This window comes from Bos indicus x Bos taurus, chromosome 7 (assembly GCF_003369695.1).
Source record: "Bos indicus x Bos taurus breed Angus x Brahman F1 hybrid chromosome 7, Bos_hybrid_MaternalHap_v2.0, whole genome shotgun sequence".
In the NCBI taxonomy this organism is placed as follows: domain Eukaryota; kingdom Metazoa; phylum Chordata; class Mammalia; order Artiodactyla; family Bovidae; genus Bos; species Bos indicus x Bos taurus.
In genome coordinates, this window is record NC_040082.1 from 51,975,604 (window position 1) to 51,987,905 (window position 12,302).

The 12,302-nt window shown below is 38.1% G+C and overlaps 1 protein-coding gene across 3 annotated transcripts in view; it reads left to right on the top strand.

Moving 5' to 3' along the window:
- JAKMIP2 (janus kinase and microtubule interacting protein 2) overlaps positions 1-11,990 on the top strand; it is a 190,768-nt gene extending 178,778 nt beyond the window's left edge. For 2 of the 3 annotated variants that reach the window (XM_027546046.1, XM_027546048.1), the window contains 3 exons: positions 301-366; positions 3,742-3,812; positions 10,960-11,990. In XM_027546046.1, the coding sequence (XP_027401847.1) occupies positions 301-366; positions 3,742-3,792 (117 nt within the window). In that variant the 3' untranslated portion in view covers positions 3,793-3,812; positions 10,960-11,990. The remainder of the gene's footprint in view (positions 1-300; positions 367-3,741; positions 3,813-10,959) is intronic. The other variant, XM_027546047.1, reaches the window with a different exon arrangement.
- Positions 11,991-12,302: the final 312 nt, after the last annotated feature.

Consider the following 12,302-nt stretch of genomic DNA (forward strand, 5'->3'; position numbering starts at 1 on the left):
GCTCAAGGACAGTGGGGTGAGAACCATACCTCTGTCACAGGGAAGAGGTCTGCAGAGATAGATTGACCCAGAGGAAAAAGGATGGCAAATATTTTTAAAATACAGTCAATGACAATCATTTTGAATATGAGTATAGGCAATTTTTGAAATATGCAATAACCCACTGCGTATAGAAAAATGTATACATGACATTTCCAGATGCTAATGTTTTTATGGGAAGTTCTGTGTTTTAGGTTGATGAATAGTCTTGTTTAACTTAACACCGTTTAAAGCATTCGGGTTTTTTTCCCCTTTTTGCAGAGAATTCGTGACTTAGAAGATAAAACAGACATCCAGAAAAGACAGATAAAGGACCTAGAAGAAAAGGTATGTGTGAACTTCAGTGTGTATTTCAATCTTTATTTTTTAGATCAGACAGTAGTCTTGGTTTCACTCACTATGTTTTCCTTCTTCTCAGCTATTGTGTGTTGTGTGTAGGCAGGTATAGTTAAGCTCTGCCTGTAGTCAGGCACCAGGGTTCTGGCAAAACATCTGCTTTCAGTTATACATTTTTGTCTTTTGTTTTGATTCCTGTTCTTTTCTGTAAGTGTTTTCTTTCCTCAGTTTTCCCTTTCCCATCTTCACATCTTTTCCAAAAGTTTCTTCTAGTTTTATTACTCTGCTTTCCCCTTCCTTTTTGAAATAATGTGTTCAGAAATTTAGATTGACACATGAAAATTTTGCCGTCATGTCATTTCCGCAGTGGTCCTAAAGAAGAACTGCTTCTTCCTAGTCAGCCAACACTCCTGGGGAGTAAAGATGGCATTTGGAAATGTGTGTGCTCTGGAAGAAGGGAGAGGACTAGCACAGGGGTGCTGCTTGGCTGCAGTGAGTTTGCCAGTCTTGCATAATTAACACAAAATTGTCCTGCCTCATATGCCAGGAGCCCCCTGGGCCTGAGGAGGGACACAGCAGAGATGGCAAGAGGCATTCTCTGGAGTTCTGATCTCATTGACTGGAAGTAGCTGCCTGAACCCCTGTGTTGCAAAAAATCATGGTTGTTTTGCAGTATCTTCCATGGGCACCCAAGGAGCAAATAGTAAACCACCCGCCATTTCCAAGATAATGATTAGAATTTGGTTCATCCCAAATTGCTTTTATAGTTGTCCTTCTCAGAGGAAGTTGGTAAGGTCCAGTAGCCAAACAATCAGACCCCTAGATTCTTATGTAGGCTGAGTCTTCATGTATTTATTTAAGCTTGGGTAAGTGACTTTACCCACCATGTGTAAGCTGTATCTACAATATAGGGGTGGTAACACTCTCCCTCATCTCCTCTCATCTGTTCCATGAGGGAAAAAATGAAGTCACTTACATGAAACTTAGGAAACACTAAGAAAGTATAAGTCAAATTAAAGTATAATTTTTAAAATTTCTAAATGTGGAGTGCATATCTTATGTAAGCTTGTAAGTTTGAATTTTCCTCATTTCTGAACTGTGCTATTTAGTTCTGTGGGATTAAATGAGGCAAAGGCAAAGTGTAATAAGCTAAAAGCTGAATCTGGTTTCCTACTGTTTGGCAGAAAGACCCACAGAAGGCAGGGATTATCCACAGTTTCCATGGCTGTCAAAGGACACCACTGATGCCTTCCATTTCCCATGTGTTTGAATGGCTACCCTTGTCCTAGTCACTCAGTCCTGGAGTGGCTCCGGGAGGAAATTGCAGAGAAGACAGCTCTGCCCCAGTAACTTCACTCAGTTCAGTCCCATATAACTTACGGAAAACAGAAAAAGGAATTATTTTTATATCTAGTTATGTCGCCACCCTAGCTGAAGTAGGTGAACTTTTCATTCTACAGGTCTGAACTTCCTAAATATTTATAATAGGTTAATGTACTTAACAGAAAATGAGGATTATTTAGCTATTAAATCAGCAAATTCCATATGTAGTACTAAACTAAGCCATTTCAAAGGCAATCCAGTTGGTTTCTGATTAGAGGTTTGAATGAGAGATGAGGTTGTTAAAGCAACTTCTATTCACTTGACCTCAATTCTGCTTATCCACAAGCATAGTAAAAAGGCTAACGATCACTTATGTCAGAGATAGTCTTCATTCTTTCCTGTGGGGTACGTGACCACCCCCTCAGGACACATACAATATTCCTTCTTTGTCCTCAATTCTCACACACACAGCTAAATTGCTTCCTACATGCTGCTCTTCACTTTATCCAAGGCACTGCCAAATTCATCATCTCATTTGATTCTCCTGATTATTGAGACAGACACATCAGATATTATGTTCCCTTTTTATACAGATAATGAAAAAATGGCTCAGAGACATTAAACAACTTTACAAAATCATATAATCCATCCATGGCAAATCAAAAGCAGAGGTCAGGTGTCTGACCCTGAGGCCCACAGCCTGCCCACCATGTGACATAGAATTTAGACTCGTATTGTAAATCAAGTGATAAGCATCCCTTATGCCCAGAAAGGTAGCCCTGATACCTGACCATCTCATGGGAATTGTGGAAGCCTTCCATTCCCCTCCTTCATCCACTCTCACTACAGGTGACATCCTGTCACTACACATCTTCAAGGAATGGGAAAAAGAAAAGAGTGTCTGCTCCTCATTCTATTAGACTGGTCACTAATACATAGCTCTTCACACCATGTTTATAACTTGTTCATGCAATTTTGCCACCATGAAGCAAGAGCCTTGTGAGCAATGCCATTAAAGGAAGTAGGCAAATAATATGCCCAATATGAGACTACCATACAGGACCTATTCAAAACTATCATGTCCAACAGAATGCTCCTGAAGGGTTTTAACAAGCCAAAAGACTTCATGACTCTGTAAGAGTAAATCCCCAAGGAAATCAGTATTTGAGAAAACTGATCTGACCTACAAGATTTTATTATACAGTTGGTTTTCAACCAGTGCTACACAAAGCATGTTTTCCATCCAAGTTTTTTCTTCTCTGGTGAAGGTTCTTGGTGGAGAGAGACAGCTCGGACTCTGTTTAACTTCTGTGAGTCAAATAAGGAGATATCTATCTCAGAAGCATGACAAGCTGGAGCAACAGCATACGTTCACTGTCTGAAGCTATCTCTGATGTAGAAGCGTAGTTCATACCAGTGGGAGGACCACATACCCTCACTCACCCAGGACAGACCTAGGTTATGCCTGGTACCCCAATGTAATTACTAATACTGTTCCATTTCCCTTCTAGGAGTGCCCACCATGGATAAGCAATCATATGTTTACCCTGCAAAGTAATATTCTTCCTGCTCTGCCATAGTAACCAAATAGTGATAGTGTTGAGTGATAAAGCATACACTTTGATCACTTTTAATTACACTCTCACACATTAAAAATAGAGATAATAACACATAGCAGATTAGGACTCGGGAGGTCTAAGCTCTAGGCTTCACAGTACCATCAAATTGTATGCAATTAGTCTGTTGATTAACTGCTCTCTGTTTATTTTCCTCACTTATAAAATTCGGAGCTTAGACCAATTACCTGTAAGACCCTCTCAGAATTCTAAAATGTATCAGTCGATGTTAGCTGAACACCAGTTATTCATTGTATTGCTTTACCAGTGAAGAAATAAAAGGTATGGTTTTTGTAAATAAAAGGTACTTTGTGTGTATGTGAGAAATGATCAGATTTGAGCAATATGGAAAAGCTGAGGTTTTATACAACCTGAATTGCACTACAGAAATTCAGATTTACATAATCCTCTTCTTTTTCTTCTGCAGTTTCTGTTTCTATTCTTGTTCTTCTCTCTTGCCTTTATTCTATGGCCTTGATGTCAAGGTGCCTCTTACAGGTAAGACTCCATTTAATTCTCAAAATGTGCTTCTAAGACTTATTTGATAAGAAGAATGCTAGCATGTTAGTATGCTCATGTTAAAAAAAAAACAAATACATTTGGTATTTAAATGCCAATCTTAAATGCCATAAAATGAGAAATCAATCCAGTCCATTTGGGTGATTATTAAAGAAATGAAGCATGGTGAAAGTCAAGAATCTTTTCCTAGCTAAGTGTCTTGCTTTGGAAAGTCGTGATGTCTGTGAATCTCGGAATTCTCATTGTAGCCTCTCATTACACTCAAAGAGTCACTTCTGTATCTACAAAGTGAAAAAACAGGAGTAGGTTTTCAGTGTCTCCTCCAGCTTGAAAATTGTGCTCCTATAAATCTAACAAGTTAAAATGACTGATTTTTTTTAACCCTTTCTCCTAGTTCATTTTCATCAGAATTCAGGAAAACAGGATATTTAGGAAAATTGGATCTTGTTTTCAAATAAGATAGTTTTCAATGTCAATTTAGGAAAAAAAAAGAAGACTCAATATTATTATATTATCAGATCCATTTCTTATAAGTGGATGTAAGTAAAAAGAATCTTAGACAGTGATTCCCAATTCTTGTAAAAATAAAGAATTCAAAGCCTTACTACCAATTTAATGAAGCAGATTACCGGACATGGAGATGAGACAGAGGATGAGAGAAGTGGAGAATAAGATTGATCTATATTTTTAAGAAGCTAACCCGGTGATTCTAATGTCTACCCAGGTAGAGAAAGCACAAACCTTAACACCATTACTTAAAAATAAAGAAGGGCTACCTGCTGTTCTAAATCCGTTTACCACGGTCTGTGTCTACTTTGGTTATCTTATTAAGTTATATTATACAAGGATCTTTTCCCACCCCATGTTACTTAACATTCTATAACAAGTTGAAAAATGGAAGAGAGATGCTTTCTGTCTCTGTGGGTATCAGCTTTGTTACCTGGATGTTGAACAGGAAAGCATGACCTGACCCAAGAAAGAAGTAAAGCAGAAATGCCCATCAAGTGGTATCCTTATAGGACCAATTCCCTGGCTTTATTCCTTACTCCAAAAGATTTTCTTTTAAGACTGAAAATTATCCTTTATCTGACAAGAAGAGTAGTAGCCTTGCAGCACATAAAGAAGAGCACTTAATCTCTTAAACTGAATGAGAATATCTAAAGAAAAATGGGCAAGGTTCTCTAGAAAAGGATCAAAATGGCCAGAGCATCAGAAAACAAGCAGTTCCCACCCCCAAATAACAATCAATCAACGAGGCAAATAAAGTTCAGTGAGGCACAAGTACTACATGGCGGTGTAGGGAAGAAAAATCAAACCTCGTAAACTCGTAAATACTAGCTAGAAAAGGAGTAAGTTTGAACATTAATATCAATAATGACTAACAGCTACAATGTAGATGCTGTTCTAAGTAATAGATACATTAATCCTCACAAACCCCTCTAGCCAGTAGGTATTGCTTTTATTTCTTTTTTTTTTTTTTGCAACTGGAGAAACTACAGCATGTGACTTTCCTAGGACCACATAGCTACAGCAGACAGGTGTAGGATTTCTACCCAGGCAGCCACATGCCAGAGTCCACTTTTAACCCCGTTGTGCCTCACACATGGAAGAGGGCTTTCTCTCACATTCTGAGCATCACTTACGTGTATATTTATATCAGCATTCAGAGGTGTCTTCTATGATCTGTATACTACTACATAGCTCTTGGGATTTAAAATTGCTGTATGCTCATCCCCCATACCTTTTCCCCATTTTTTTGAGGGATATACAAAATTTGATTTGCTTTTCCTCTAGAGTAGCTCATAATTGACACTTTGGAGTGGTCAAATGAAAAAAATATAATTATAATTAATAGTAATTATATAACAAATTCCTGGTACCGTGAATCTGGATAATATAAAATGTATACAGGAAAAAGTCTGAGTAGTTTAACATGTATGGCTTTGAAGTTAAATATACTGTTAAGTTTTAATCCTGCCATATACTAGTGTGTCATGGTAGGTTTAGACCAAAATTAGATTTCCTGTTCCATAAAATGATTGTGACTATATTAACTACATCATGGTATTGTGTTGAAAGAATTAAATAAGATTATGCTTATAAAGAATTTGCCACATTGACTGGCACATGGTTCAGTAATCAGCAACTCTTAGCTATTATTATGAAAAAAAAGTTGGCTATCACTGTACTGAGTTTGCAAATATACAAGTTTGAAAATAAAACCTCTAGTACTGCCAAGTACAATAGTTTAAGAACTAAACCAAAGTGAGTAGTTACCTTTTCATCCCTTCTCTTCAGATAATAATCTGGATTTAAATAATACAAGTGAGTAAGGCATTACTGGCAGCTGATTATTTCTACTTATATGCCCAAAGCAAGTGAGACAGAGGAAGGAGGAAGTAAGGAAGAAAAGGGCTTCACTTATTAGCAGGTAGCAAAAGCATACTGTAAATAACCATACAAATATTTGTCCTATTAATGATTTATATTCTATTCTGTTCTTAAACCAAAGACTAACTTAAATTACATATAAAGATAGCTACCTTAAAATGAAATGACTTATGCTTCTTTCCTTTTAGCAATTACCTAAGTCATTTTTGTCAAGGATGATCTAGAAGCTGTTGCAGGCTCCCAAGAAGGTACTTCACTGAAGGTGCTTTCAGTGGTTGCTGACTAAATAGCTCAGTCCCATGCATTAGACTGGGACTTTTACCTTAAAGGATTCCCTGGTAGCTCAGGTGGTAAAGAATCCACCTGCAGTGCAGGAGACCCCGGTTCGATTTCTGGATCAGGAAGTTCCCCTGGAGAAGGGATAGGCTACCCACTCCAGTATTCTTGGGCTTCCCTGGTGGCTCAGTTGGTAAAGAATTTGCCTGCAATGAGGGAGACCTGGGTTCAATCCCTGGGTTAGGAAGATCCCCTGGAGGAGGGCATGGCAACTCACTGCAGTATTCTTGCCTGGAGAACTCCTTTGGACAGAGGAGCCTGGTGGGCTACAGTCCATGAGGTCGCAAAGAGTCGGACATGACTGAGTGACTAAGCACAGCAAAGGGGAACCCCACATAGTTTCAGGAGATACCATGTGCTTCATGCATTCATTTTTTCCTTTCAGTTTTATTGTGATATAATTGACATACAGCACTGTATAAGTTTAAGGTATATGGTGTAATGATTTGATTTACATACATTGTGAAATAACTACCACAGTAAATTTACTGAACATCTTCAAAATTAAAGAAATAGAAAGTGTTTTTATTGCAATGAGTATTCTTAGGATTTGCTCTCTTAACAACTTTCATATATAACGTATAATCACATAAATTATATTTGTCGTGTTGTTCATAATATCCCTAGTACTTATTTATCTTATGACTGGTAGTCTGTATAACAGCTTTTGACTACTCATCCAGTGTCCCTTCCCTCTACTCCTCACCTCGGGTAACCACAAATCCAATCTCTTTCTCTATGAGTTTGTTTGATCTTGACACATAATGCTGAGCGTCTTCTGTGCAACAGACAAGGCGGCAGGTACTTGGATACTAGAGTCCTAAAGTCAGCAGTGACATAACTGTATTTGCTGACTTAGCATGTCATAAACTCAAAGCTCAGCTCTACAGGGCAACACATTCAAAAGAATCTCTGAGGCTCTGTGATATCCAGAAGTGGCTTCTGAATCAAAGGTGAATTTGTGTTCTCTACAGTTTTAGTTATAGAATACTGACCCTTAACTCACTGAAAACTGCTCATCTATACTGACCTATTAGATAATACTTCAGTTATTCATAATGCCAGTTTGAATAAACCTGGCTTTGCTGTAGAATTCATAGTTCCTTTTACAGATACTCAATTTACAGAAATGTAACATTCTGGGAGATTGCCTATAAGTCCATTTGCTTTTTAAAGCCAACATGATTTTCCTCAAATGATGGGCTTTACTTTAGTTGTGATGGGAAGAAATGGTGCATATGTGCTTTGAAACAGAATTTAAGATTTATTTCTGAGGTTGACTTAGATAATTGCTAAAAGCAAAGAAGCATAAATCACTTCATTTTAAGGTTCAGTTCAGTTCAGTTCAGTTGCCTAGTCATGTCCGACTCTTTGCGACCCCATGAATCGCAGCACGCCAGGCCTCCCTGTCCATCACCAACTCCCGGAGTCCACATTTTAAGGTAGCTATCTTTATGTATAATTTAAGTTAGTCTTTGGTTTAAGAACAGAATATAAATCACATAGGAAAAATATTTGTATGGTTATTTGCAGTATGCTTTTGTTACATACTTATTTTATATAAAATAAACTATATGTGTGTATACATATACAGAGAAGAGAGAGATGCACACACCTAATGCATCTTTATACACACTCAGATTAGTTCTCTTCTTTACTGAGGACCATGGGAATACTATAGGGCTGAACTGGTGGCTCAGGCAGTAAAGAATCTGCCTGCAGTTTAGGAGATCTGGGTTCAGTCCCTGGTAGGAAAGATCCCCTGGAGCAGGAAATGGAAGCCCACTCCAGGATTCTTGCCTGGGAAATCCCATGGAGAGAGGAACTTGGGGGCTACCAGTCCATGGGGTTGCAAAGAATCGGCCATGACTGAAGCAACTGAGCATGCGCTCCTTTGTGCCAGCACCACCAATCTCTATGCCTTTTTGGCACCTATACCTCCCTCCCACAGTATACTCTCATCCCGATCTCTGTACTTCCTTCCTGCTCACTCTTCTGTGACTTGGTCGCTCTTTCATCTCAGTCTGATCTGGCCTTTGGGAATGAACCAGGTGATTCTGCAAATATGAGTTCCAAATACTTGTGACTTGCACCTGTGGCAGAAATTTCTTTGAATCTCTGATTTGCCTCTGTATATGAACTGGAAGCATCCTTAAGATACTACATGCCTCCTTTTCCACCACTTTGCATCTTTGTCACCATTTCTGGAGTACCATTAAATTCTGCTACAGAATTAGTATCTTTACTTTATAGATGGGGAAATTAAGCCTTGGAGAAGTTAAATGGCTTTTTCATGGAAATTCTATTTTCTCCATCCATGCCATTCAGACTCTAAAGTTCACGTCCTTATGCAGTAAATGATAAAATGTCCTCTGTGCCATTTTCTGGCTTTTATTAGAGGAGTGGATTATGTCCTAAGCTTCTACCCAAGCGAAAACCCAGATACACGGAATTAAAGAGGGACGGGACTAGAAGTATTGACTGGCACAGTCCAGGGAAATGTCTTTTCAGAGATACTCTGGGACCAAACAGGAAACCTGTGTAGCAAAATTCCCAGGGAATCCTCAGATCAGGACTTGGGGATAGAGACCGTCTGCCATTAAACAATGTTGTTGGAGAGAAAATTTGACATACAAGTGAGTCAGTGAACCTGCTTATAAAGTAATATTTCATGTGAGCAACAAGGACTTCATTTCAGTTCAGTCGCTCAGTCGTGTCCGACTCTTTGCGACCCCATGGGCTGCAACATGCCAGGCTTCCCTGTCCATCACCAACTCCTGGAGCTTGCTCAAATTCATGTCCATTGAGTCGGTGATGCCATCCAACCATCTCATCCTCTGTCATCCCCTTCTCCTCCTGCCTTCAGTCTTTCCCAACAAGGGCTTAATTTCCAAAATATACAGAGCTCATACAACTTAACAGCAATAGCCCCCCAAAAAAGAAATTGAAAATGGGCAGAAGATCTGAATAGACATTTCTGCAAAGAAAATGAATTGCAAATAGGCACTTGAAAAGATGCTTAACATTACTAATTATTAGAGAAATGCAAATCAAAACTACAATGGGGTGCCACCTCATACCTATGAGAATGTCCATCATTAAGAAGTCTACAAATAACAAATTTTGGAAAGGATGTGACAAAGAAGGAACCCTCTTATACTTTTCCTGGAGGAGGAAATGGCAACCCACTCCAATATTCCTTCCAGGAAAGTCCCATGGACAGAGGAGCCTGGCGGGCTGCAGTCCATGGGTTCGCAAAGAGTTGGACACAACTTAGCAACTGAGTATGCATGCATGCCTACACTATTAGTGGGGATTTAAATTGGTACAACCACTATGGAAAACAGTAAAAATATTCCTCTAAAAATAGAGTTGTCATATGATCCAACAATCCCACTCCTGGGCATATATCCAGACAAAATTATAAGTCAAAAAGATATATGAACCCCAGTATTGAGAGCAGCACTATTTACAATAGCCAAGATATGGAAGCAATGTAAATGTCCATCAACAGATGAATGGATAAAGAAGATGTGGTATATATACACAATGGAATATTACTCAACCATCAAAAAGAATGAAATAATGCCATTTGCAGCAACATGGATGGACGTAGAGATTCTCATACTAAGCAAAGTAAGTCAGAAAGAAAAAGACAAATACCATATAATGTCACTTATATGTGGATTCTAAAATACAATGCAAATTAACAAAGCTACAGAACAAAAACAGACTCAGAGAGAGAACAGACTTATGGTTGCCCAAGGGGGTTGGTAATTAGGGGAGGGAAGGAATGGGAGTTTGGGATTAGCAGAGGCAAACTATTATATATAAGATGGGTAAACAACAAGGTCCTACTATATAGCATAGCAAACAATATTTAATATCCTGTAACAAAACATAATGGGAAAGAACATAAAATATGTATGTATATATATTATAGATATACATACACATACATCTGAGTCACTTTGCTGTACAGAATAAATTAATACAACATTGTAAATCAACTATACTTCAAAAAATTTTTTTAAACTTAAAGTAATATCTTAGTTGAACTTCTGAAGGTGTTGGCTTAGAAAGTCCTAGAGAAAAAGACAATATTGATAATAGCTAATATTTCAGGCCACTTAATATGAGACAAGAATTGTTCATTGCTTTACATGCATTACATTGCAGCAACCCTTGAAATAGATACTTCTGTTCTCTCATTTTAAAGAAAAGCAATTAAGCTTAGAGACTTTCTTTACATAACACACACAGATTATACTGTTTCAAGAGGTGGTAAAGAATAAAAAATGGGGTTTTTTTAATTAAAAAAAATAATTTGTGCTTTTTTTTTCCTGTTTCAGCTATTGACTGAAATGATGATTAAAGAATTTCTCCCTCTGTTTTACAGAGAAACCGAAAACACGGATAAGACCGCAGAAAAGCAAATACTTCTAAACCTTCAAAGATGGCAGAAATGTTTACAGCAGTGAAAGAGAGATCAAAAGCTAAGACCCATCCTGTAGCCAGGACTACACCTGTGTATTTTAAAGCCATTATTCAAGGTTTCTTACTTGACAGTTCCTACATGACCCTGTTGAAAATCTACAATATATGCTGCATTTAACGAAACCTGTATATGTCAAACCAGAAGGAAAGAACTATAGACATATATTGTGTGAAAAAAACGATTCAGCAAGGGAAACAGTTTCAGCAGATCAAGCAAAGATGTGTCTTGGGCATGGAACCAAAGTTACAAAGAAACATTCTACCCCTGCTGTGCAGGGGGGGTCATTTTAATGTAACACCACACCCCATGGAAATACTAGTCCTGAAATAAACATCATTTAAAAAAAAAATCAAAACAAAAAGATAAGGGGGGTGGGGATCGAAGCACGAGGAATACCTATGAGGAGCTGTTTACAATAAAATGTTTGATTTGAAAAGTCTGGTTTCTTACTACAGGGATTTGCTTTTCTGTCTTTATTATTGTTTAAACCTCAGGAACAGAGACATCTGCAATGTGAGTGAGAAGAAAAACAATGTCCGGTTTTTCTGCAAACAGTGGAGCGTGTGGAATGCATTCCACACATGACAGATGAGAAGCGCATCGCAGTGACCCCGACTAAACTGGCAACCAGTGTGAAGGATCCAGGCGAATGCAACATAAGATGCATAAAAGCAGATGCTTCCTTGGCCTTCTGTGGTCCTCCAAGAACAACAAACTGATCTCATTCTTACTGAAAATTAAGAAGATGATGCTCTAGATCACAAGCTCCCTGACTTAGTTCTGTCTAAGAATGACACCGACCATAGGGCCAGAGGCATCTCTGAATCTTTCCATTTCCAAAATACTGGTCTTCAAATGGCTGCTTAAAATTGCCTGCAAATAACATGTGATTTGATACAAATAAAGGCGATAAGTAAACTTCTATCAACAAATGAGTTTTCCACAGAGATGTGACTATTAAGTGAAAATATGATTATTTTTAGAAGTATCCTGATATGCTTAGAGCATTCTGACCTCTTGTCATTTAGACAGACAATTTTTTTTTTTCCCAGAGATATGACAGCAACAAGGTAGCTCTACTTTTTTATATAAAAGTAACATCGTGTTACTGATAAGGTCATTTTGTACCATAGACAATTAGAAGACTGGTACTTTTCCTAAGTTATGTAATACTGAGTCTTGGATTCAGCTCTGAGAGCAAATAAAAGTTCCTGAAAAGCTAATTTTAGCCTCATTTACTGTAG